At 35.4% G+C, this 27,890-nt stretch overlaps 1 protein-coding gene and 1 pseudogene across 15 annotated transcripts in view; one reads left to right on the forward strand and one right to left on the reverse strand.

Moving 5' to 3' along the window:
* Positions 1–27,890, forward strand: part of PAM (peptidylglycine alpha-amidating monooxygenase) — a 311,548-nt gene that overhangs the window by 263,651 nt on the left and 20,007 nt on the right. For all 15 annotated transcript variants that reach the window (XM_058276787.2, XM_058276770.2, XM_058276809.2 and 12 more), the window contains 5 exons: positions 14,551–14,667; positions 16,893–16,965; positions 17,926–18,136; positions 18,564–18,764; positions 20,710–20,825. In XM_058276787.2, the coding sequence (XP_058132770.1) occupies positions 14,551–14,667; positions 16,893–16,965; positions 17,926–18,136; positions 18,564–18,764; positions 20,710–20,825 (718 nt within the window). The remainder of the gene's footprint in view (positions 1–14,550; positions 14,668–16,892; positions 16,966–17,925; positions 18,137–18,563; positions 18,765–20,709; positions 20,826–27,890) is intronic.
* Positions 7,890–9,196, reverse strand: LOC139439835 (probable E3 ubiquitin-protein ligase TRIML2; annotated as a pseudogene).

A 27,890-nucleotide genomic window follows, 5' to 3' on the forward strand; every position in this document is an offset into this window, starting at 1 on the left:
GTAAAGCCAAGCCTAGTAAGAGAGAGCACTTTAAAAATAAAAAAGGGAGGGAGGGAGGAAAGAAGGAAGGAAGCAAGGAAAGAAGGAAGGAAGAGATTTGAATCTTGGTTACTGTTTCCTAGCTTTGAGACATTCATCAAGACACTTGAAATTCAAGGGACGGTCAGGCCCCTTGTGTAGAAAATGAGGTCTTTAATTACTGCCCCGTACTGTAGAATACAAAAAAGCACTTTGTAAGTGACTAGTCCCTGTGGCCTTACTGACAACAGAATCTAGGGCCTCCATTCCCTGATACTGAGTTCATTGTTATTTTCATTGCTATTTGTGGTGGCTTTCCTTCTGGGTCCATAAGGGTCCTAAATAGTCATACTGTTTTCTTTGTCTGCTTACCCCTTTTCCTTCTCATAGAGATTTTTTTACCATGTGTATATATTCAAAAGTAAATGTTGTTAGCATAATATTAAATTATATTTCATTTGGCGTCTCTGGCCTTTGTATCTTATATGCCTTTGCTTCCTACCATTGGGAGTACATTTCCACTTATTTTCTCACTTTAAAGCTGTGGTTCTTTCTCTAGCTTCTTTTTTTTTAATAAATCATTTTTATTGATACATACTAATAAAGCATTAATCTATCCAAAGTGTACAATCAATGTTATTTGGTATAATCACATAGCTGTGCATTCAGCACTTGAATCATTATTAGAGCATTTTCATTATTCCAAAAATAATAATTATAATAAATAATAAACAGACAAAAACAACCTCACCACCTCTCAATCTCTACTTCTCCCACCATACATAGCTGCTATTCTGTTTTTGTCTCTCCGGCTTATTTGTACTTATGTTTTGTAAAAACAGTCTTATATATGCAATATGACCCATATTTGTGTTTCACATGACGTTTCACTATGTTATATAGTCCCATGTTGCATTTTTTTGCTTTCCTTCTACCAGTATACACTGTCATACCAATATATTAGCTCTGCTAGATACAAACACTATGATGTGCTTTCACCTTTTCTATTCATTTCTGAAGATTTACAAACAACCTTTTTACCAGTTTTGCTAAGATTAACTCTCAGCTTTCCATTCTCTACCCTCCTATTGTCTGGTGACCTATATTCTAATTATTAACTGTGTGAGTTTACATAATATATTTAGTTCATAATAGCAGTCATATAGTATTTGTCCTTTTGTGTCTGGTTTGCTTCACTCAAAATAATGTCCTCCAATTTCATCCATGTTGTCATATGCTTCATGACTTCACTTCTTCTTACTGCTGTATAATATTCCATTGTGTATATACACGACTTGTTTATCCATTCATTGGTTGATGGGCATCTGGGTTGATTACATCTTTTGGCAATTGTGAATAACGCAGCTATGAACATCAGCATACAGATGTCTGTTCATGTCACTGCTTTCAGTTCTTATGGGTATATACCTAGTAGTAGTATTGCCAGATGACATGGCAAGTCTATATTCAACTTCCTTATACTTCCAAACAGTCCTACACAGTGACTGTACCATTCTACATTCCCACCAACAGTTAATAAGTCTTCCTGTTTCTATATGTCCTTTCCAAAACTTGTAATTTTCCGACTTTTTAATAGTGGTCAACCTAATAGGTGTGAATTGATATCTCATTGTAGTTTTGATTTGTATTTTCCTAATTGCTAGTGACGTTGAACATTTTTTCATGTGTTTTTAAGCCATTTGTACTTCTACTTTGGACAAATGTCTATTCAAGTCTTTTACCCACTTTTTATTGGGTAGTTTGTATTTTTGTTGTTGAGTTAAATATTATCTCTTTATATAGTGTGGATATTAAACCCTTATCAGATGGATGATTTGCAAATATTCTCTCCCATTTAGTTGGCTGCCTTTTCACCCTTTTGATAAAGTCCTTTGAAGTGCAAAAGTGTTTAGTTTTGAGGAGGTCCCATTTATCTATTTGTTCCTTTGTTGCTTGTACTTTTGGTGTAAAGTTTAAGAAATTACTACCTACTGCAAGATCTTGAAGATGTTTTCCTCATTTACTTCTAGGAGTTTAATCACCATATATTCATGAATTTTCCCCCTTTCCATCCATTACTGAGTTCCAGCTTCATTCTCTTTTAATGAGAGCAAGGGTTTTGTATAATTTCAATCTTTTTAAATTTGTTGAGACTTGTCTTGTGACCCAACATATGGTCAAACCTGGAAAAGGATCGTTGAGCACTTTAAAGAATGTATATCCTGTTGTTTTGGGGTACAATGCCCTATAAATGTCTGTTAGGTCTAGTTCATTTATCTTATTATTCAAGCTCTCTATTTCTATTTTTATTCTCTGTCCAGATATTCTATCAATACTGAGAGTGTACTGAAGTTTCCAACTAATATTGTAGAAACATCTGTTTCTCCCTTCAGTTTTACAGTGTGTGGTTCATGTGTCTTAGGGCACCCAAGTTAGGTAATAATTATTTATTATAATTATTTTTTCTTTATGAATTGTCCCTTTAATTAATGTATAGTGACCTTCTTCATCTCTTACAACAGTTTTTCATTAAAAATATTTTTTTGTCCATTATTATTATAGCTACTCCAGTTTGTGTTTGGTTACTATTTGTGTGGAATATCTTTCTTTTTCCATCATTTCATTTTTAGCCTGGTTTTTTCCTTACATCTGAGGTGAGTCTCTTGTACACAGCATAAAAATGGCTCATATTTTTTTTTCCATTCTGTGTCTTTTGATTGGGGAGTTCAAGCCTTTAACATTCATTGTTATTACTTTAAAGGTGTCATTCCATCCATTTTATCATTTGGCATTCTGTTGTGCATATTGCTTGTCTTTTTACCCTTTAATTTACTCTTCCTAATATTCTTCATCTCTAAACTCTTTTCCAAGTCTCTCACCCTTGTTTTTTCCCTTTTAGGCTATAGCACTTCCATTAGTATATCTTATAATTCCAGTCTTTTTGTAACATACTCTCTCAGTTTTTGTTTGTCTGTGAAAACTTTAAAATCACCTCATTATTGAAGGACAGTTTTGCCAGATAGAGAATTCTTAGCTGGCAGTTTTCTCTTTTAGTACCTTTAATACATCATTCCACTTACTTCTCACCTCCATGGTTTCTTATAAAATGTCAGCATTTAATCTTATCAAGGTTCACTTTTATGTAATGCTTTGTTTTTCTCTTGCTGTTTTCCAAATCCTCTTTTTCTCTGATTTTTGTCATTATGAATAGTAGGCTGTTCACCTTTATTCTCTTTGATCTAGATCTGTTCACCTTTATTCTCTTTGGGGTTCATTGACCTTCTTAGATATTGATATTTATGTCTTTCATGAGGGTTGGAAAGTTTTCAGTCATCATTTCCTCAAATATTCTTTCTCCTTCATTTCCATTTTCTTGTCTTTTTGGGACACTGATAAGACATATGCTTGTTTTGCATTGTCATTCAATTCCCTGAGACCCTGTTTCATTTTTCCATTCTCTTCTCTTTCTGTACCCTGTCTTTTCTTTTTTTTAAAGATTTATTTATTTATTTCTCTCCCCTTCCTCCCCCGCCCCGGTTGTCTGTTCTCTGTGTCTATTTTGCCACATCTTCTTCTTTGTCCGCTTCTGTTGTTGTCAGTGGCACGGGAATCTGTGTTTCTTTTTTTTGTTGTGTCATCTTGTTGCATCAGCGCTCCATGTGTACGGCGCCATTCCTGGGCAGGCTGCACTTCTTTTGCGCTGGGTGGTTCTCCTTATGGGGCACACTCCCTGCACATGGGGCTCCCCTACATGGGAGACACCCCTGCGTGACACAGTACTCCTTGCACGCATCAACACTGCACATGGGCCAGCTCCACATGGGCCAAGGAGGCCCGGGGTTTGAACCGCAGACCTCCCATGTGGTAGACGGATGCCCTAACTACTGGGCCAAGTCCACCACCCATGTCTTTTCCAGTTCAGATGTTCTGTCTTTGAAATCACTAATTCTGTCTTCACACAATCCAAATCTGCTGTTATGTGCCTCTAATAAATTTTTAATCTTACCCATCATGTCTTTCATTCCCATAAGTTCTGTTACTTATTTTTGCAGGCTTTCTAATTGTTCTTTATGATCACCCAGTGTCTTCTTAATGTTCTTTATCTCCTTAATCATATTTTCCTTCAATTCTTTGAAATGATTTAGAATATTTTTGTGATTATCATTGATTAGTTGTCTTAATCCTGTATCTCATCAGGATATTTGTTTTGTTCCTTTGGCTGGATCTTATCTTTCTGTTTCCTAGTATGCATTGTCACTTTTTGCTGATGTCTAGGTATCTGAATATGTTGGTGAATTTACTCTGATAGCAATTTCTCTTGTCTATAGTTATAGTTATACAGCTCTTCTTTGATATTTGGATCAACTTATTCTAAGTCTTTAAAATTGCCCGTGGGAAGCGGACTTGTCCCTGTGGTAGGGCATCCGTCTACCACATGGGAGGTCTGCGGTTCAAACCCTGGGCCTCCTTGACCTGTGTGGAGCTGGCCCATGCGCAGTGCTGATGCACGCAAGGAGTGCCGTGCCATGCAGGGGTGACCCCCGCATAGGGAAGCCCAACGCACAAGGAGTGCACCCCATAAGGAGAGCTGCCCAGTGTGAAAGAAAGTGCAGCTGCCTAAAAATGGCACCACCCACATGGAGAGCTGACACAGCGAGATGACACAACCAAAAGAAACACAGATTCCCATGCCGCTGACAACAACAGAAGTGGACAAAGAAGATGTGGCAAAATACACACAGAGAACAGACAACCGGGGCGGCGGGGGAGGGAATAAAAAAATAAAAAAATAAAATTTCCCAGTTAAGTTATCAAAATCAGGCCAGGGACTCACTAGGTACATAGATTTTCTCCCACTGGTGAAGCTAAAGAAAGACCTAAAAGAAGTTTTTCTCCTTGTAATTTCCTGGCCAGCCAGCATATGGCACTCTTTGGTGAACTTTTCCATGGAGGTGTTTCTTTCAACCTCCACTTTCCTGTATTTGCTGTATCTGACCAGAGCCAAGATTCAAAAAGGGTCTGCCAGCCAAATTCACTGAAGAGAAGCCCTCTGACTCACCCTCCCTCTTCCCTTTTAACATCTGACAAGGAGAAATATGTCTCTTCCCCTCTCAGTTGGCTGCACTGAGCCAGGGATTTTATCCAGACTTAATGTCTTAAAGATAGGGGATGGGAGCCCTTCCCAGCCACCACAGGGGTTTAGTAACTCAGGTTTGTTTCAGGTTCTTCATTTCTCTGTCCTTCACCCTCCTGGGAGTTGCTGACCCATAAAGCAAGTCACTCAGATAGCTTTTGTTCCATTCTTTGTTTTTGTGAGAGAGTTGAGCCCTGCTGCCTATTCTGACATCATCTTTCCAGAACTCTCCCTAGCTTCTTAACTGATATAATTAAAACATGATATTTCACTTCTCTCTTCAATTGCTATTATTTGTTTTGTATTCCCTTAATTTTGATTGATGGCACAGAAGTTTTATTTCTACTTATTCTAGCTTTTTTGTGTGTGAATGTAGCAAAACATTTCTTCCCAGCCTTATCTAAACTGTTTGATTAGCTGCTAATGTGCAAAATCATTAATAGGGAATTCAAACTGCTAAAATAAAGATCTGATGAATTCTGGCCCATAGGCCACTGTAGCTTCATTCTTTTCAGCTGGGTGTTTTTTAGAGACTCAAACAAAAATTATCAGTGCTCTAGGCACAGTGTGAAATGTGTAGGGTGTTATTATATCCTGTAAAATGTTAAATGTGGTTGAAATAAAGATCTCTCTGCAGCATATAAAGTGGGGTAGTTACTTTATAAAACTAAATAAGCAGATCTATAGCAGCAGCATATCTAATTGTACACTATTCGGGGGTTATATTTCTTTTTATTATAAGACAATTTATAAACTATTTTATTTAGCAGGCTTCAATACATATATGATTTTCCCATTTAAGAAAAAACAATCAATTTCTTTTATTATCTTCCCTATGTAACAAGAGACCAGCTGTTAGTTGCATGAAGCTCCAGCTACCCCAGGTGAAAGGATTAGGAATAGTCAACAAATCGATTGAGTGATTGAATGCCCTTGATGTTGCCAGCTTAAACAAACACATGTTTGTCAAAGAGTATCACAAAGATTTTAAGTGAAGCAATCAAGTCTGTTGTGTTCTGGTTAGTTCCCTTAAAGCTATATCCTTCCTAAGAAATCTATAATTTTATAATTTGCATTTATGTTAGTGGAATAGATTAATATATTTAAATGGTGTTGATATAAGTAGCATTTCTTACCTTTGGCTTTAGACTTGTTGTATTTTGTTTCCTTTGTCTTTTTTTTTTTTTTACTTCGTTTTGAGGGATGATGGTTAAGTGAACAGATTCTGTAACCAGTAGGTTCATGAACGTGCCTGATTACTGGGATACTTAATGGATACAGGAAAAAAGTAGTAATAATAATGAAGAACATTCTTAAAACTATGTAACATTAGGAAAATGACTTGCCTTAAATATCATATAAAATATCTTCTGGCCATACTAATGACATATGGATAATTTGTGGTAACAAATAAAACATAAAATACAAACCAAATTATTTATTCGTTGTTACATTGTGATAAGATGCTAAGAAAGCTATCTTGTTAAGCTAAGAGATCTGATACTTTCTCTGGATCCATTTATTTTTTTCTTTATTAGAGAAGTTGTGGGTTTACAGGACAATCATGCATAAAACACAGGATTCCCATAAATCACCCTATTATTAACAACTTGAATTTGTATTGAACTTTTGTTATAATTGATGATAGCACATTTTAAGAATTGTTCTATTTTCTATAGTCCATGGTTTAACTTAGGGATCACTGTAGATTTTTTAAAATTCTGTTAGCATATATACAATCTAACATTCCACCCTTCAGTCACATTCATATATATAGTTTAGTGGCATTAATTATGTTCACAATGTTGTGCTACCATCACCCTCTTACCAAAGCCAGATAAAGCTACCACAAGAAAAGTCTAGACCAAAGTCTCTTATGACTATAGATGAAAAAATTCTCAACAAAATACTAGCAAACTGAATCCATAGTGTATTAAAAGCATTATACACCATGATAAAATAGGATTTATCCCTGGTATGCAAAGTTGATTCAACATAAGAAAAACAATTAATGTAATACACCACATTAACAAAATTAAGGAATAAAAAAGATATGGTCATTTCAATTGATGGAGAAAAGGTATTTGACAAAATCCAGCACCGCTTCTTGAATAAAAACACTTAGCATACTAGGAATAGAAGGAAACTTCCTCATGACAAACAGCATATGTGAAAAGCCCACAGCTAACATCTAGTCAATGGTGAAAGAGTCAAAGCTTTTCCTCTAAGATCAGGAACAAGACAAGGATACCCACTGTCACCACTTTTATTCACCATTGTACTGGAAGTTCTTGCCAGATCAATTAGACAAGAAAAAGAAATGAAAGGCATCCAAATTGGAAAGGAAAAAGTGAAACTTACCCTATTTTCAGATAACATGACCCTATTTACAGAAAATCCTGAAATATCCACAATAAAGTTCCTAGAGCTAAAAAAAATGAATTCTATCAATAATTTAAGAACTATGTCTAAAGTCCTTAACCTGGACCTAAGGACTGCAGTTAATCCAGGGCCAGATTACATTTCCATTCTTATTTCCCAATTCTATGGTGCATATGCATTTATTATTCTAATCAGCATAGAGTCCTTCAATTATTTATGACTCAGCTTAAATGTAACCTCTTCCACTGAATGGGTATTGAAAACCACACAAAAGCAAAGGCTCTGAGATATTGACCTGGCTTCCAACTCAAGTGCAAAATGTATTCTATAGAAATGCTTTCTCAAAGTCTCACTCTTAACTTCCTGGCCTCTGTTGGCCTTGGATTTCACAGCAAGAAAGATTCAGGGCTAACAGTAACTCTACAAGAAGGAACATGAGTGGTTCAGATAGTGAGAAATCTAAATTCATACTTTCATTTGGGATACAAAGAGAAAACATAGGCCTGAGAGCTCCTTGGAAGATAAATTATAAATGATAGCTCTGTCACATTGTAGAATATTTGACCATATTCATAGTCTTAGGAAAACACCAATTTTGTGCATTTGCTCTCTCAGGGAGACCCTTTTTAATTGGGAAAGACCCAGAATGAAAAAGCAGTCTCCATAATGGATTCTGTGAAGAAAAACTTATCTCCAGAAGCATTAAAACACTTTTGGTTTGCAGAGTCCCCATATATGCCCAACTGCCACTCTGTAGCCTTTTCTACATCTGTCTCCCAATAGTGCCTCTCTAAGGTGAAGCTCTCCACACCCAACACAGTGGTAATGAAATCAGATCTCTCTGGATTATCAGGTACATCCTAAAGACATTTCCAAATTCACATTTCTCAGCTTCTCAGATTACACTAGACAGGGATGAACTGTTTCAGGATCCAAAAAGTTATATGTCTTTGGAATACTCATAGCATTTAGTTCATTCCTGTTATTTGGCATAAACTCAGATTTGTGACATGGCAGTCTCTAGAAATGAAGCAGTATTGACTCACTTCTTTCCAAAGAATATCTTGCTTTCTGGAGCAGTGCTAAGGCTGATTCCCCACACTTCTTTTCTAGCTCTGTAGTGATCTGTTTAGAGACCCTGACTTCACTCTCCTTCATTTTATTTATGTTCTCTCTTTGCAAATTGTTTAGTCTGTAGCATTTTCTGAGACTTCTCTAGTTCTCTGGCATATTTGATCAGATGATTCAGACTGGCTTCTTTTATGTTCAGATTGAATAAGCATTCTTGCAATCTCAATAGGTTCATCTCATCCTCTTCATTGAACAACCACAACTTTATCCTATATTCAAATTCAATCATCTCTTTAAAACTCTGCTCCTCTCTCTGAATCATCACCATTCTTTCTTGTTCTTCAGCCAATGTGCTTTTATCTACTTCAAGTTTCTCCTTCAATGTGTTCATTATCTCCTGGAATAAGTTCCTGTAATTCACAGCATCCTCTACTCCATATACCATGTGATGTTGTACTCTTGAGACAGAGAACACTTGATACAAAGTGTGATTTGATCATCAACACAGAATAGCTGTGGTGGTTCCAGGTGTTTCACACAATTTAATCTGGTATTTTTTTGCTCTAAACGGGGGCTGAGTCTTTTGGACATCCAGGTATATGTTACTAGTTGGAGGTAGGACTGTTTGTTTCTGATGTGGATGGGGAAAAGATAGGCAAGTTTCCTCCCGGTTCTGGAGCAGACTCACTTGGCAACTGCTGTGCCCACTGTCAAGCATCAAAGGCCCAAGGAAACAGTTCATCCAGGTACAGCAGTTTGACTCAACCTAGACTCCTCAAATCACACAGAGATAATCTGTGTGCTTCTATCTTTGTAATCCTGAGTATTTCTTATAAGGAAAACAGCTGGAACAATGGAAACGGAAAGGCTTTTATCTGTTCAGTTGTTTGCTCAGCTTCTCTCTCTATCCTCTACCATCTAGTAGGCAACTGCCAAGAGTTTTATTCATATAGTAAATCTGGGAGAGTGGTCCTCAAACCTCCTGGATCCAACTTTTGATTATAAAAAGTTGATTTATTTATTCTGTGGCTTTTTTGTTGTATCATTTATGTTTTCTTTCATCTCCTTCATTTTCTATTTCCCAATTCATTATTACAACACCAAAAAGTGGATAATGAAATAAAAATAGATGATCCTCTATTTAGTTTATTTTACTATTGATTACCATGGAAGTTTATCCTACCCTCCATCACTTCCAGATGGCTTCTGACACCAACTGCAAATATGACAGTAGCTCACGCCGGTTCAGTTCTGACTATCCAGAGTTAGGCCACACTCCATAGGATAAAGGAAATCATCTACAAGATTGCCTGTCGGGGCAACCAGTCACAAGTTCAGGGGCCATCTGTACTTCTGCCCAACTGGCAACAAACCCGGGGGGTTTCTACCTCATCCCCAGGCTCAATAATTTGCTGGGAAGATTCACCAAATTCACAGAAAGCACTGTACTTACGATTGTAGTTTTAGTATCATAAAGGGATGAAAATAAGAAAAAGCCAAAAGAAGAGACACATGTGGCAAAGTCTGGGAGAGTCTTGAACCCAATCTTAAGTGTCCCTTACACGTAGAGTAGAAAATGCCACCCAGCACAGCAATGTATTTTCTCAATTTTGGCATGATTTATTGAATCAATGCCCATGTGGTTGAACTCAATCTACAACCACCCTTTTCTTCCCAGAGGTCAGAGAGATGAGTTATTTGATGTGATTGGAAACCCTAAACCCTAAATCACCTGTTTGTTCTTTCTGGCTTGACCCACCCCCACCCTAAGGCAGCAGTTATGGCTGGGCCCACCAGGAAGAGCAAAGATACTTCTGTCACAGGAAGTTCAGAGATTCCTTCCTCAGGATCAGAGGACAAAGACCAGTCAAATTTTTTGTTATACCACAGCAACCACTAGAAATTTCCATATTATGGATATAGATATCTACACACTTCCAAATTGTGTTCAGGACAGCAAAACATCAATTACTTGATTTCTTTTTTTCCATTATTTGTGGGTGATGGAGAATATTGACAAAGGATATTTTTCACTTACCTATTGGTCAGCCGCAACATTTTCATTTCACCTGGCTGGCTCAAGATTGAGGATCTAGGTCACATCTATTTCTTCCTCAATACAGCTTGTTTTCTTAGAAACCAACCCAATATTTCAAGTCAGTGACTCTGAGCTTACAGGGCTGCCAGTGAGTAATTTAAGCCACAGTTTACATTCTGAAATATTTGTGTGTCTGTAGATATAAACTGAGGCTATAAAAAATGCTTCAAGTTAGAGGAATTCAGTGTAAGCTCTTTTTTTTTTTTAATTATTTATTAAAATAATATGAGGTCCCATTCAACCCCACCGCCCCCGCCCCCCACTTCCCCCACAGCAACACTCTCTCCCATCATCATGACACATCCATTGCACCTGGTAAGTTCATCTCTGAGCATCACTGCACCCCATAGTCAATGGTCCACATCATAGCCCAGACTCTCTCACGTTCCATCCAGTGGGCCCTGGGGGGATCTACAGTGTCCCGTAATTGTCCGTGAAGCACTATCCAGGACAACTCCACGTCCCGAAAACGCCTCCACATCTCATCTCTTCCTCCCGTTCCCCACACCCAGGAGCCCCCATGGCTACCGTTCCCACACCCATTCCACATTTTCTCTGTGAACATTGGATTGGTTGTGTCCATTGCACACCTATGTCAAGTGAGGGCTTAGATTCCACATGGGTACTGGATGCACTCTTCCCGCTTCTAGTTGTAGACACTCTAGGCTCCATGTTGTGGTGGTTGACCTTCTTCAACTCCATGTTAGCTGAGTGGAGTAAGTCCAATAAGTCAAAGTGTAGGAGCTGAAGTCTGTTGAGGCTCTGGGCCTGGGTGTCATATTATCAGTCCAGAGATTCAAATCCCCTACATATATCTTAAACCCAGCACCAACTCAGTGTAAGCTCTTGGGGAAGAAAATCTCTTTTCTACTTTCTCCCGAGCAATGAGTTGTAGGAATATTATTTCCTAAATAATTATGACCAGAGGTTTAGGATTGATGGTGAATATTTAAGTGAAAGACACTGGGACAATTATCTTATGAAATTACTGCAACCCATTTTTGGAGAAATACACAAACGTGTGAGGCTTCCTGTATTATTTGTCATTCTGCTGAAAAGATGTAGATTAAGTGTACTGAAGTCTTATATGCTCAAGTTTTGTAGCAATGTACAATAGGCCACTGGACTGTCACTAGTCTTGGTTGCCAATGATGGGTCAGAATACTATCTATATATAAAGTGAGTAGCACAGTAACAATTACGAGGACTTGGTAACTTTCCATATTGCTACTCCTAGTTGGGGTTGGGCTGAAGAAGTAATAAACAAGGCTGTTCATATCCAAGCAAATAAACTGTAAGAATAAATGAAAATTTTAGAAAAAAAAATTTAGTGAATAAAAAAAGGTAAAGAGGAAATCTGAATTAATCAATGGGTGATATCAACATCCTGGTTGCAATACTGTAGTTTTGCAAAATGCTATCATTGGTGGAAACTGGGTAACGTGTACATCAGATCTCTCTATATTATTTCTCATAACTGCATGTGAATCTACAATTATCTCAATAAAATTTTCAATTAAAAATAGAGAAAAAGAAGTTTTTAACTCCTACTAGATAGATACTTGTCACGTTATTCATATTCTTCTTGTGTCTTTATAAAGCACTGAAATGCTTCTGAAGAATAAGGAATATAGGGACTTAAACCTTATAAGAGATAATGAATAAAGAGACTTCATCCTATTACACTTAAATAGGAGACCTATAGCTTACTTAGGCTTGCTGACCTTAAGTTAACAGATATCATAGTCCAGTTAGAAAAAATAAAACATGAGTGATGGTTGAATCCAATACCTTTGTTTTCTAGGAAAACTTTCTATAAAGTTTTTAGTGAAGATATTCATATTGAAAATAGAATTCTAGATATACAAAAAACTCTTTGGTATTTCATAGTAGCAAGAAAGAGTGACTTCATTCTTGACCTTTTGCAAGTCTCCTCTGATTTAATAACACCTTATATATTTTTGTATTGGTTCTAGCTAGTAAAATTTCACATTTCAATTCAATTATGATCCCATCTAAATTTTATAAAATATGTTTTGTTAGTGATACTACTTCCATTTCATAAATATATATATTTTTCCATATATTGCTATATGGTTTTAAATGTACATAATATCATAAATAAACAGTATTACTTAAGATTTAGGTTGACAAAGCTGAATCATTGTATTAGGTTCAATTGAATGCATCGAAAAGAACTGTTTCAGGAGCATATTGTTTTCTTTCAGGAAAGAAATACCCAAAAGACTATAATAGTCAAGAAGCTCTAAATAAGTTTGTAATGTATATTTTTGATGGCAAGAGAATGTAATTCTAAAGATTTTGTTCTCCTACTGGGATTCTACATAAGTCCCATACATATATCAAACTAATCAATCATTATGACAGATTTGAGCGGTATGTCACCTTTCAAATTGCAAATATATCTCCATAAATATTTAATGTTATTTGGATTATTTTTCTTATACATTTGAATTACCAATTTTTAGTTGTTTTTTTCCCCCCCTCAGCTTTGTCTGACATTGTCTTAGTTTGTCAGAGCTGCTATCACAAATACCATGCAATAAGTTTTGGCTTAAATACCAGCAATTTATTGTCTCACAGTTTTGGAAGCTAGAAGGCTTGCTTCCTGCTGGGGTTGCTAGTTTTCTGGTGCTGGCTTGCTAGTCCTTGGGATTCTTTGGCTCACATCTCTGTCTCACATTAAGTGGTGGTGTCCTCTCCTTCCTCTTTTCTGTGACTTCAGGGTTCTTTTCATAAGCCCCCAATAGTCCAGATTAAGGCCCACCCTACTTCATTCCAACTAAATATGAAATCTTCAAATTGTCAGGTGGGTTAAGCTCACTGTGATGTGGATTAAGATTAAAACCATGTGCTTGTTGGGGTACATAATTCAATATACCTCAGGTGCTATAAAGAATATTCTATTTCACAGATATAGTCACTGATCATCCATCTATTTGACTCTATCTGGCAAATACACACACAAACACACAGAAACACAACACATGTACATATGCTTGACTATGTGCTGATCCACTTCTTTGTTTTTGAAAATAGAAGTTGGGCTTCTGGTGTTGTATGCATTTACCAATATATTATATAAGCTTAGATTAGAAAGTTTATGATTGTCATTTATTTCCATTAATATATGATTTCCCAAAAAGGAATTGAAAAGAGTGCAATGTCTACAGCTTAAGGAAAGATATTACTAAAACAGATATAAATATAAATAAACATGTATACATAGTATTTTATAATAACCTGGAAGATGTTGAATTAAAAAGCAGAAATTGTTTTTTTGTTTTCATTTTTTTATTATTGTTAATTATTACACATTGGCCCTTTTATACTTCTGCAAAGTTATTATATGGGAAAATTTTGTCTCTCTGTTAAAGTATAAGCATATTTTTCATTGACAGAATAAATCATTTTATATTTTTGATACATTTTAGGTTTAGTGCTTTCCTTAGTAATTTGAAAGAAAATAATTAATTTAATTAAAATACTTTAAAGAGCTTTTTAAAAATATAGTTACTTTGTTCTAGTTCACTGTTTCTCAAACTCTAATGTGCGTATGAAATCACCTAGGGACATTTTGAAAGTGCAGATTCTGATATGGTCAGTCTGAGATTCATTTCCAAACAGTGTCCCTGCTGCTGCTCTACTGATCTGAGTGGTTTATAAGCCAACAGACTGAAACGTGGAGGACAATGAAATCAAATTAAATACATATGAGCTCTCCTTTTGATTCTGTATGTAGAATCTCAAACTGACTGGTCTGCATTTCTCAAATTCACTGAAGTTTCTGACTGGTTTATTTTCCATTCTAATGCATTTTCTTTAGCTCATTTGACAGCAAATTTGTTTACCAGCAAAGAGGACTTGGACCAATTGAAGAAGACACTATTCTTGTCGTAGACCCAAATAATGCTGCAATACTTCAGTCCAGTGGGAAAAATATGTGAGTTAAATTACTTATGTTGTTGTTGAGGCATATACTACTCATACTTGGTATAAAGTGTATTGTTTGGGTCTTATCTTTGATAGAGGGTGTTTAGTTGGTGGCAGGGAAGCCCACCTCATGGAGACCAGCTCAGCCATCCCATTGTTGCATTTTCTAAATAGCTACATCTAAACCCTGTGTTTAGTCAGAGTTCTTTAGGGAAAAAGAATCAACAGGAGATATCTGTAAATACTATGAGATTTATAAGATTCTCTCACATGACCATGGGGATGCACAAGTCCAGGTTCCATAGGCAAGCTGCAAACCAGTGGCTCCGATGAAAGTCCAATGAAGGTCCTTGGTAAGTTTCTGCGAGATGTTGGCTATCCAAAGACAAGCTGGGAAATTCTCTCTGAATGCTGAAATCACTTCCCCTTTGAAGGCATTCAGCTGATTGGATAAAGTGTCATTCATGGCTGATGGCAATCTCCCTGGCCAATGTAGATGTAATCAACTATCTATGCAGTAAAGTCACTGATAACTGAAGCCCATAACTGTCCTTCTATTACAGTTAACCCAGTGCTTGCTTGACCAAACAACTGGGCAGAATTACCTGGCTGAGTTGACACATTAGCCAAACCATCATACCCTGGTTCAATATTAGAACTATCTGGGAAGCTTCAAAATAATTAGATTTTCAGTGTAAGTTGGGACCTAGGCATCAGAATAGTAGTGTTAAAGCTCCCCAGGTGATGCTAATATATAGTCAAGATTAAGAGTCATTGTTATACATAGCTAATGAAGTGACTTGCTGGTCAGCTGATCTGAAGATTTAAAACAAGAAATGCATAACCAAACTCATCACATAATCACAGTTAAGAAAAAAAAGCACCTCTCTTCCCATCTCAAAATGAAGATTAAACAAATGTCATTTTTAGCTTTCCTTAGCATGTACATATAATTTGGCGTTGAGAGCTGCTAATTATTTGGGCTTATTCCTGAATGGCATTTGGCTGCCAAAAAATGTTAGCTGTTAGTCATGGTCGTTGAATGCTTACAGAATGTCCTCAACCATTTTAACCTGGCAATTTCGGGGCCTATAACCTATTCCATCTGCTTAGGCACAAGGAAAGCCACTTCTTTGAAAACAGGTAGCCCTCCGCTTTGAATCCAGTTGCTTATGGAGATAGTAATGATGAGGCTTTGAATTCTTAAATAGGATTCTAGGATGGTGAGTCAGGGGCCAAATTCTAATATAAGCTCCATCACTCAATATGCTTGAAGGTGTCTCTTTTGAGCTCTACCCATTAATCAGAAGCATCCTCATCCAGAAAGGAATTAAGGAAGAAGCCACACCAACTGCTGCTAAATCAATTTGGCCTTCAGAGGGTGTGTCTGTGTTGAAAGCAGTTCAATTCCTCCCAGTAAGCTACCAAAGCAGGGATCTAGGTCAGTTAAAAAGTCGGGATCAGGGTGTTAGAATCTTGGCCCTCGGGACAGGGGGCTGGGGGGTGTGGGGGGAATCTGGTGCAGATACCATACTGAGGCTAGAAACTTTAAAAAATAGTTTGTGAATTGTGAGCTGTTATTTGAACAAAACCACATTAAGATATTGTCCATATTTTGATAACTCTGCCAGGTTCCTCAAGCCTGTGGGCCTCGGACTATATTAATTTATGATTTTCTAACTAAAAAGAAACTTAGATTCTCTAATTTTCTTTAAAAAAAGTTTTTCTTTTGGTTTTACTCTCTTTGATAGGTACACTTAAAGCTTTTGAGTCATATTTAATATTATATTAATATAGCATTACATTACTTTATAGTGTATTTATTCAAAATGCCTATACAATTTAATTTCTATTATCTCTTGACAATTAGATTTTATACTTATTTTTAAGATGTTGATATTTATAACCTTACAACCCATTTTAAAATTGAGGTTATTTGTATTGTTCAAAATATACTCTAATATACCATACTTTATAATAAACGTTCACGTTTTATAGGTAAGCCTCATTATATATTCTTAATATGACTAAACACTACTTAAGGTTTGTCACAAATTAGTACTCTATTATAACAGGTGTTTTCATTTAATAATTCATTTTGGTTTTTCTATACTAAAGAAGGATACATTTATCAATTTATAAATTTTTATTTCCTTTAGGGATTAATTAGGAAAAAATCCTCTCTTATATGCTTTGGGAAAATATAAAATAAAGATAATTATTTTTATTTTGCAGGTTTTATTTACCACATGGCTTGAGTATAGATAAATATGGAAATTATTGGGTCACAGACGTGGCTCTCCATCAGGTAATCTTCCCACTTGGCAGTTTATTCAAACAGAAGTTAACAGAGCTGGCCTTCAGATTGCTCTCATTTGCTGGAATTGTCTGGGTCATTTTCTGTGACCCACTAAGTTTGTCATAAGAAAATAGAACTGCCACATCTGAAAGTTTTCTTTTTGAACTCAGTGCAAGGGAAAACTAATATGTAAAATTTCAGGACTCTCTTCTCTCTGTGGCTGGCAGGAAGCCTAGATTCAGAAATGAAGCTCCACTAATGGCAACTGTATGGGACCTCCCCTCCTTCTGGGCTTTCTACTTCTGCTTTTATTTCCTCTATCTAATTTTACCACTTGTGTTTTTTGTTTTCTTTTCTAAGCTACCTTAAATCTTCTATAAACTGAGTATATGTTTATGTACAAAAAATCAAATTTTAAAGCATGTTATGGACAATTATTTTGTCCTTTTTAAAAGAAGTTATATTTCAATCACAGAAAATAATCAGGAAGTCTTTCTCCAAAAAGGTAAGCTCTAGCTTAATATCAATTTCATGAATAGGAGACAAAGAACTAGTACTTGACCCTCAGATGTTGTAGTCACACGAGTCATTAAATTGTTCTCTCCACAATCTTCAGATATCATCTCAGTAAACATTTAGTGCTCATGTCTTATCTGGAGAGCCTTATACTATTAGCTAAGGAAAAACAGAAAGGAAATATAGAGGGCAGGATTGGAACAGGACACCCAGGAACTAGTTTCCATTCACTACTAATTAATTGGGTGACCTTAAGCAAATCACTTAATCTCTGTAGACCTCAAATGAAGGAATGAGAGTAGATGATTTCTAGTGCCCCATCCAGTTCTTTAAAATCTTTTAAATAAGCTCTGGTAGCTTACACTCTGCTTGTTTGTGATAGTGGTTTAGTCATGTGGACATGACAATAATAACCATACTAAGTGATAAGGTCTTTATGCCATTTTTAAAAAGGTGTTCAAGCTGGACCCAAACAGTAAGGAAGCCCCTCTCTTAATCCTGGGAAGGAGCATGCAACCAGGCAGCGACCAGAATCACTTCTGCCAACCCACCGACGTGGCTGTGGATCCAGGCACTGGAACCATCTACGTATCAGATGGTTACTGCAATAGTCGGATTGTGCAGTTTTCACCAAGTGGAAAGTTTATCACCCAGTGGGGAGAAGGTACCCCAAAAGACTCTTAATCTCTAATTGTATAGCTGTATATCTTAGCCATTATCATTAGGATTAGGGTACTGGCTACCCATTCACATTTTGTGGGATGTAATTGTCCTCCAAAGTGAAGAAAACTGGGTTTCTGTGTGGCTCCAATTGGCTTAAAACACTTATTACACATCTTAAAGTAATTAGATAAAAAATGCTTCTGCCAGAAAACTTTGTCCAAATAAGACAAATCTTTAATGTGTTTGTAGGTCAAAGATACTGTGGCCAAAACTTATAAACTGCTATACCTTATTTATCCCTTGATTCCCAATATTTAATCGTTTACTATCATGCATTTGGGAAATTAAAAGTTTATAGGGAGTCAGACTTTGGGTGATTTTATAAATTACAGATCTAAGGTGCTTTTGTTTGTTTGTTTGTTCTCTAGAATCTTCAGGGAGCAATCCTAAACCAGGGCAGTTCAGTCTTCCTCACAGCTTGACCCTTGTGCCTCATTTGGGCCAGTTGTGTGTGGCAGACAGGGAAAATGGCCGGATTCAGTGCTTTAAAACTGATACCAAAGAATTTGTGAGAGAGATCAAGCATGCATCGTTTGGAAGAAATGTATTTGCAATTTCATATATACCAGGTATCTAATCTTAATGTATTTTTGTGTGTGTGTTTTGTCATACTGTTCTCTAGCCTGAAAAATTGTCTTAACTCTCACATGCTTTCTTTATACTTTTATATATTTTGTATGATATTTTAAAATATCTTAAAACTGTTAGTAAATTATAAATCATTTTCAACTCAAGTGCTACTATTCCTTATACAGAAATAATAAAGAATTCAAAGAATTCAACAACTGTTTTTAAAGCATTAAACATTTGTTCCCAAACATTAGTTTCATTTTTCTTTAATTATGGTGATCTGCTCTAGTTATGAAATGATTAATATTATGTCTTCACACATCATCAACAGACGGTATATATCTGAATAAAATAAGTATTCTAAATACTTCCATTTCATATTTTTTTAAAAGTGGTAGCAAATTAAAAAGGATAAACATGTAAATTAAGTGAGGCTTATATTTACATACCAGGTTACATTAAAACCTTGAATTATTTTTCTTATTTTCAAAATAGATTTTCTTGACTTTAAGAATATCAGAAAAATACTATCAATTGATAAAATAAGATCCACGTAACTCACTTTACAAAACAACTCAACATACTACTTCTTTAATTAATGAATACTAAGCACATTGAAAATATATTCAATTTCTAAAATGTATATACAATTTTTATAATATAATTATTTCATTAAGTGTACTATACCTATATTACAATTGGATTGACTATTTAAGTGATTAGTATAATATTTATATTTCATAAACTATTAAATTTACATATACATGCTGTCTTCCCAAGCATCCACCAATTTATTTAGCACATGGCCTGTTAGGACTCAGGTAACTGGATAGAGAGCAAGTTTGACTTCCCCAAGGAATAAATAGTAAATAAAGTAATAAAAGAGTCTCATCAATGTCAGTGGAAGTAATATTTATAATGTTGACTTTTACCTCATATTTAAAGAATAAATTTGGCAGGATCATTCACTTAATAAAGAGGATGATCAAGTTCATAGTGAACAGAAATAAACGAGAAGCAATAATCAGGAGAGAAAATTGGAAGAAATCTGGTTAAAACCAGAATCTAAACAAAAGCAAAGCACATTATAATGGAAAGTCTGTCTACAATTTCTTACAATAGTAATTGATATTTATAGTGGCAATCTTTTGTAATATGATGTGCTAACATACCCTATCATCCTTAAAGAAAGATAAAAAAAATTGTCTAATATTTTAGTGTTATTTATACAGTATTTAATATGTTTCAATTTTTTGAAAACTGGGAAGTATTAGCTAACCAAATCATCTTAGTGTTTTGGATAAACAGTATTATACTAAGTATAATTTTATTACAAAGAGTATTCATGGAGTTAACAAAATAAGATGATCTTTTTTTTTTACTAGGGAAAAATATATCTTTGATAATCTGACATATGCCTCTCACATTTTCAGACTCCAGGTGTTTCAAATCAGAGCATCCTTCAATTTATATTGTATATTTCTTTGAATATTTCTCTCCAGCTCTCCTGTAGCTAGAGCAAATATTGCATATCCATGATAAGATCTGTTACCCAGAAGTGTTTAGCCTAAATAAGCTGCTTCTTTCCTAAATCAATTTAGGGTGCCTACGATTATATCTATATCTGTATCTATATCTATATATCTATATCTATATTTGTATCTGTATCTATATCTATATATCTATATATTCCTGATTTTTACTGGCTTCCCAAGTAGAATAGGCTTTCCATTTCCTGGTTTTCCTATTGCAAAGAGGATGGCCCTCTAACCTGATCTTGTCAGTCAAGAAGAGGCATTTGCTAAATATTTTATTCTCTACCCTTGTTACCAGTTTTAGGCACCAAGTTGATTTTACATCTGTTGTTCGTGTAACATACATGCATATTTGAAGGTCAGTCTTGTCTGTATTTTAAAGGAAAGTTAACTGGATATGTTGCTACAGGTTTGATGTTTGCAGTGAATGGGAAGCCTCATTTTGGGGACCAAGAACCTTTAAGAGGATTTGTTATGAACTTTTCCAATGGAGAAATTATAGATGTCTTCAAGCCAGAACGCAAGGTATTCACAAACATTGTCTAGGTTTCCATTTTTATGAGAAAAAAACCTGAAATATGAATCTTAACACTCTACTTGTACTAGAATAAATTTTAAAAACCTTAAGTAGATATGACAAATTTCTTTGCTAGATTGATGAAGATGTTATGACGTTTTTTCTAAGACAGATGTCCTTTCCATTCCTAAATTAACTTCCTCATATGCATATTAACAGTATGCAACTTTAAGGTTCTTAGTAAACTTTTCATACCATAGCAAGTGTAATTTACTGTAAGTAAAATACCCAAATAGTGAGCCCAGTAGGGAAGATACTGTAGTATGTCAAATTGTACTTATCTGGTTCTCTCAGATTCAACAGAAATCTTGTTTGCTTCTTTTATTGCCATGACTATATTAAACAACAAGACTTGAAAATAGCACTTAATAGAATTTATTCTAGTTCTAATGATTTGGTTTAGGTAAGAGACAAAAGGCTACTTTTGACTTCATGAATGATTTATCACTGTCTATTCCTGTGGTGCTTTTTATAAACACAGTGACTGTGGGTCAGTGTACCTGTAGCCCTTGTGTCTTCTTATTTTATTTCTCTGCAGTGTGATTGCCAGAGTTATCAGAATGCTCACATACATTGAGTGAATGTGCTTGTGCTACATCAATTTTAGAAAACTCAACTGCTAAAATTCTGCATTTAAGGTTATTTTTCAAAACATGTAAAGATTTATTGGCTTTCTTGGATCAGAGTGCAACTTTCAGAAGCCATTGGACAAAGCATATATTTATACTAATAAATGCTTATATTATTCTTTAAGATACCACATGTGCCAGGTTAAAAATAAAAACTTTAAAATATTGCAGTTTTCTAGAAATTAGTCTGCTAGAAATATAGTGAGCTAGCCTAGAGTTAATCATCAAATTTCATTCCAGAGATATTATTAAGTGCCTACTATGTGTCATGCATTACACTAGATAATGAGGCTGTAGTGGTGAACAGAACAAGACATAGCCTTTCCCTCAATGAAGCTTTTAGTCAAGTGTAAAACATTATAGCATCTAAATTGAACCAAACTGAATATGAACTAAAGTTTCCAAAACAAATTCATTTTTTTTTATTTATATCCACCTACAAAACTAAGTTTTTTCACAGAAGTCTTTCACCTGAAAAGCAGTGAACAATCAATTATCAAATTATAATAGCCTTTCAGAAAGAAATTCATTTTCACTTTCACAGTGTTTCAGATCCTTTTTGATTTTCCAGTCTTCATTGTTTCACCCCTTTGGGCTAACTTCCTCATATCTCTTTTCTTTCTTTTTTTTTTTTAATGTTACATTCAAAAAATATAAGAGGTTCTCATATACCCGCCCACCCCCACCCCTCATATCTGTTGGTAAAGTAAGTGAAATACTTAACTTTCTTTCAGGTCTTACTTTGTAAGAATGGAGTATTGCAGTTTCTTTTTTTTTTCCTCTCCCCTCACCCCCCATCCCCCCCATTGTCTGCTCTCTGTGTTCTTATGTGTCCACTTGTAATCTTGTCAGTGGCACCGGGAATCTGTGTCTCTTGTGGTTGTGTCATCTTGCTGCATCATCTCTCCGTGTGTGTGGTGCCATTCCCTGGTAGGCTGTGCTTTTTTCACATGGGGTGGCTCTCCTTACAGGGCACACTCCTTGCGTGTGGGGCTCCACTATGTGGGTGGCACGGCACTCCTTGCATGCATCAGCACTGCGCATGTGCCTGCTCACCACATGGACCAGGAGGCCCTGGGTTTGAACCCTCGACCTCCCATGTGGTAGGTAGACGCTTTATCAGTTGAGCCAAATCCACTTCCCCTGCAGTTTCTTTTAATAATAATGTACCATCTTAAAGAAAATTTTAACTTTTTAAAAAAATTTTGTTCCTCTAATATATATCAATCTAAAATTTCACCTTTTAACCACATCAAATATATTATTTGTACTGTAATTACACTCACAGTGTAGTGCTACCATCACCACTATTCATTACCAAAACTTTCCCATCATCCCAAATAGAAACTTTAAAATTAATGCATTAATTCCTCATTCCCTACAACCACTCTGGCTCCTGATAACCTATGTTCTAGATTCTAAGTCTATGAATTTGCTCATTCTAATTATTTCATATCAGTGAAATCATATAATATTTGTCATTTTGGCTTATTTTCCATTCAACATGTTTGTCTTCATAGTTCATACATGTTGTTCCATGTATCAGAACTTCATTGCTTTTTATGGCTGAATATTCCATTGTTTTTATATACCACATTTTGTTTATCCATTCATTGGTTGACGGACACTTGGATTGCTTCCGCCCTTTGGCAGTTGTGAGTAATGCTGCTATGAACATGGATGTATAAATATCTGTTTGAGTCCCATCTTTCAATTCTTAAACATATATATATATGTTTTTAGGTTTTATATGTATATATACTTTTAGGTTTATATATATATAGGTTTATATATATATAGGTTTATATATACATATATATATATATATATATGTATATATAAACCTAAAAGTTTTAGAGATTTTAAAACCTAAAAGTTTTAAGAGATTACCAGGGCATATGGTAATTCTATACTTAATTTTCTGAGGAACTGTCAAACTGTCTTCCACAGTGGCTGCATAGCGCACATTTTTCATTGCCACCAACAATAAATGTATGTTCCTATATTTCCAAATCCTCTCCAACACTTGTAATAGACTGTTTGTGTGCTTGTTTGTTTTGTAATAGTAGCCATTCTACTGGGTATGCATAGTATATCACATTGGGGTTTGGGTTTTCATTCTCCTAGTGGTTAATGATGTTGAATGCCTTTTCATGTGCTTTCTGGCCATTTATATATCTTCTTTAGGTAAATATCTATTCAAACCTTTTCCCCATTTTTAAATTGTATTATGAGTCTTTTTTGTTGTTTAATTGAAGAGTTTCTTTATATATTCTGGATATTAAACCCTTATCAGGTGTGTGTTTTCCAAATTTTTTCTCCCACTGTGTAGGTTTTCATTTTACTTTCATGATAAAGTCCTTTGAGGCCAAAAAGTTTTAATTTTGATGACGTCCCATTTATATATTTTTTTCTTTTATTGGATATGCTTTGGGCATAAAGTCTAAGAAACTATTGCCTAATATACATTCCTAAAGAGGCTTCCCTACATTTTCTTCTAGGAGTTTTATAGTTCTGGCTCTTATATTTAGGTCTTTATCCACTTTGATAGATTTTTGTTTATGGGGTGAGGTAGACGTCCTTCTTCATTATTTCACAAATGGAGATCCACTTTTCCAATACTGTTTTTTGAAGAAACTTTTTTCTCCATTGAGTAGTCTTTGCCCCCTTATCAAAAATCAGTTGACCATAAATGTGAAAGTTGATTTCTGAGCTCTCAACTTGATTCCTTTCCTCTATATGCCTGTCCTTATGTCAGTATCTTTCTCTTTTGATTACTGTGGCTTTATAATAAGATTTAAGATAGCAAGTTTGAGTCCTCCAACTTCATTCTTTTTTTCAAGATGACTTTGGCTGTTCAGAGCCCCTTGCCCTTCCTTATAAATGTGTGATCATTAGTTTTCCCATTTCTGCAAAGAATGTTGTTGGAATTTTTATTAGGATAGCATTGAATCTGTAAATCACTAATTGACATCTTAACAGTATTTAGTCTCTGTGGCAGTTTGGTATTGTTTATGAATTCCCAAAATAGATATTAGATTGTGTTAGATTCAGAGGTTTCACTTTTACTTTATTAGATCAAGATTAGGACTTTTATTTGACCATGTCATTAGGGCATGCACCTTAATAGGGATAAAACAGTCTTATGCAGAAATTGACACATAGAGAAGCAGATACCTGAAGAAAGAGAGAAGGCTCCATTGGATACAACAGAGGCCCTGGAAAGAGATGAGACTGATAGTCTACAGCTGACCTTGTAAAGATACCAGAGTAGTTGAGGCTGGAAAGAAACGAGCCCCAGGGAGAGGCACAAGCCTTATGCCTACCTACAGCCAAGATAGGAAAAGCTGGGTCCATGGAGCCTTAAAGAGGAAGGAAGGAAGCCTGAGCCTTCGCAGACATCTCCCACCATCTTGCTGCAACACATGGCAAAAGACTTTGGGTAAGGATATACCTTTTATGGTACCTTGAGTTGGACTCTTAGGGCCTGGTAACTGTAAGCTTCTACCCCAAATAAATATCCTATATAAAAGCCAACAGAGTTCTGGTACTTTGTATCAGCACCGCTTTGGCTAACTAATACAGTCTCCGGGTCCATGAACACAGAATGTGCTTCCATTTATTTGGTCTTTGATTTCTTTTAGCAATGTTTATAGTTTCTGTGTACAGGTCCTTTATATCCTTAGTTAGATTTATTCCTAGATATTTAATTCTTTTAGTTGCTGTTGTAAATAGATTTTTTAAAATTTCTTCTTTACCCTGTTCAGTTATAGTGTATAGAAACACAACTGGTTTTTGGTGTTAATTTTGTTCCCTGTCACTTTCCTGAATTCATTTATTAGTTTTAGTAGCTTTGTTGTTGATTTTTCAGGTTTTTCTCATAGAGGACATGTTGTCTGCAAATAGGGCAATTTTCACTTCTTCCTTTCCAGTTTGGTGCCTTTCATTACTTTCTCATGACTAATTGCTCTAGCTAAATCTTCCATGACAATATTGAATAAAAGTAGTAACAGTGTTCCTTATCTTAGAGGGAAAGATTCTAGTTCACCATTAAGTATGGTTTTAGCCATGAGTTTTTTATGTATGCTCTTTATCATATTGAGGAAGTATAGTTCTATTCCTAGTTTTCTAAGCTTTTTTTTTAAATTTTTATCAAAAAGGGGTGCTAGATTTTGTCAAATGTCTTTTCTTCATCAATTGAGATGATAATGTGGTTTTCTTCCTTCAGTGTGTTAATGTGGTGGATTATTCCACATGTTGAACCACCCATTGCATATTGGGATACATCCCACCTGATCATCTTGTATTATTCTTTTAATGTGCTGTTGGATTTGATTTGCTAGTGTTTTGTTGAGGATTTTACATCTATATTTTTAGGAGAGACTGGTCTGGAATTTACTTGTGGTATCTTTATCTGGCACTGGTATGAGAGTGATGTTAATGTCAGAAAATGAATTAGAGAGTATTCCTGCTGCTTCAGTGTTCTGGAAGCACTTAAGCAGGATTGGTGTTAATTCTTCTAGGAATATTTGGTAAAATTCACACGTGAAGCCATCTGGCCTTGAGCTTTTCTTTATTGAGAGGTTTTTGATTATTGATTCAATCTCTTTATTAGTTTTTGTTTTGTTGATATCTTCTATTCCTTTTTGAGTCAGTATAGGTAGTTTCTGTGTTTCTAGGAATTTTTTATTTCACCTAGGTTATCTAATTTGTTGGCATACACTTGTTCATTGTATCCTCTTCTAGTCTTTTTATTTTTATCTCTATGGGGTCAGTAATAAGACCCCCTTTATCATTTCTGATTTTTGTTATTTTTGATCTCTCTTTTTGTGTGTCATCTTAGCTAAAGTTTTGTCAATTTTGTTGATCTTTTCAAAGTACCATTTTTTGTTGTTGGTTCTATTACTTTCTAATTCTATTTTTCACTTATCTCTGCTTTAATCTTTGTATTTCCTTCCTTATGCTTGCTTGAGTATAGTGTGCCCTTCTTTTACTAGATTATCCAGTTTTGAGGTTAAGTCTCTGATTTGAAATCTTTCCTCTTTTTTAATGTAACCAGTAGAGCTATAAATTTCCCTCTCAGCAGTGCCTTTGCTGCATCCCATAAGCTTTTGGCATGATGTGATTTCATTTTCATTCACCTCATTATATTTCCTAATTTCCTTGGTGATTTCTTCTTTGAATAATTTGTTGTTTAAGAGTACATTGTTTAATTTCCATGTATTTGTGGATTTTCCTTTTCTCACTGTTGTTGATGTCATTCCATTGTGATCAGTGAAATACACTGTATTTCAATGTTTTTTTTTTAATTTATTGAGTCTTGTTTTATGATCTCTTTTAATTTCCTATGTTGATCAAGCAAATACCTTGAAATGGGTTGGCTTTAACAATGGCAGTTTATTAGCTTACTGATTTGAGGCTAAAAGAAAGTCCAAATTGAGGGATCATCAGAGCAATGCTTTCTTCCTGAAGACTGTGGCATTCTGGGGCTGGCTGCCAGCACACCTTGGTTTTTCTTTCACATGGCAAGGCACATGGCAGCTTATCCTGGTCTGTCCTCTTCTAGGTTCCATTGATATCCAACTGCTTGATTCCTGTGGTTTTCTCTCTGAGTTTCATTCTGCTTATAAAGGACTCCAGTAATAAGATTAAGACCCATGCTGATGGAGGTGGGCCACACTTTAACTGAAGTAACTTAAAGTGTCCAACTCACAGTGGGTTCACACTCAGAGGAATGGATTAAGTTTAATAATCTTTTTCTTGGTATATGGAATTTCAGTGACCTAACATATGGGCTGTCCTAGAGAAGGATCCATGTGCACTAGAGAAGAAAGCATATTCCTGTGATGGTTGGTGAAGTGAATATGTCTGTAGGTCTAATTCTTTAGAATATCTTTCAAGTCTTCTCTTTCTTTATTGATCTTCTGTCTACATATTCTATCCATATTGAAAGTGATATGCTGAAGTCTCCTACTGTTAGTGGAGAACCAATTCTTTCTCCCTTGAAATCTGTCAGTATTTGCTTCAGATATTTTGGGGCTCTGCTGTTAGGTGCTTACATATTTCTATTTCTTATGTCTTCTTTTGAATTGATGACTTTATTAGTATAAGATGACCTTTCTTCCTTTGTAACAGTTTTTTAATTAAAGTCTTTTTAATTTGATATTAGTATAGCTACCCCAGCTCTCTTCTAAGTACTACTTGTATGGTATATATTTTTTCCATACTTTCATTTTCACCCTATAGGTGAATCTCCTGTAATCATATTTGATTCAATACCAACTTAACTTTATTTTTTTTAAGATTTATTTATTTATTTCTCTCCCCTTCCTCCCCCACCCCAGTTGTCTGTTCTCTGTGTCTATTCACTGCATCTTCTTTGTC

The sequence above is a fragment of the Dasypus novemcinctus genome, chromosome 2, assembly GCF_030445035.2.
Source record: "Dasypus novemcinctus isolate mDasNov1 chromosome 2, mDasNov1.1.hap2, whole genome shotgun sequence".
NCBI classification, from domain to species: Eukaryota; Metazoa; Chordata; class Mammalia; order Cingulata; family Dasypodidae; genus Dasypus; species Dasypus novemcinctus.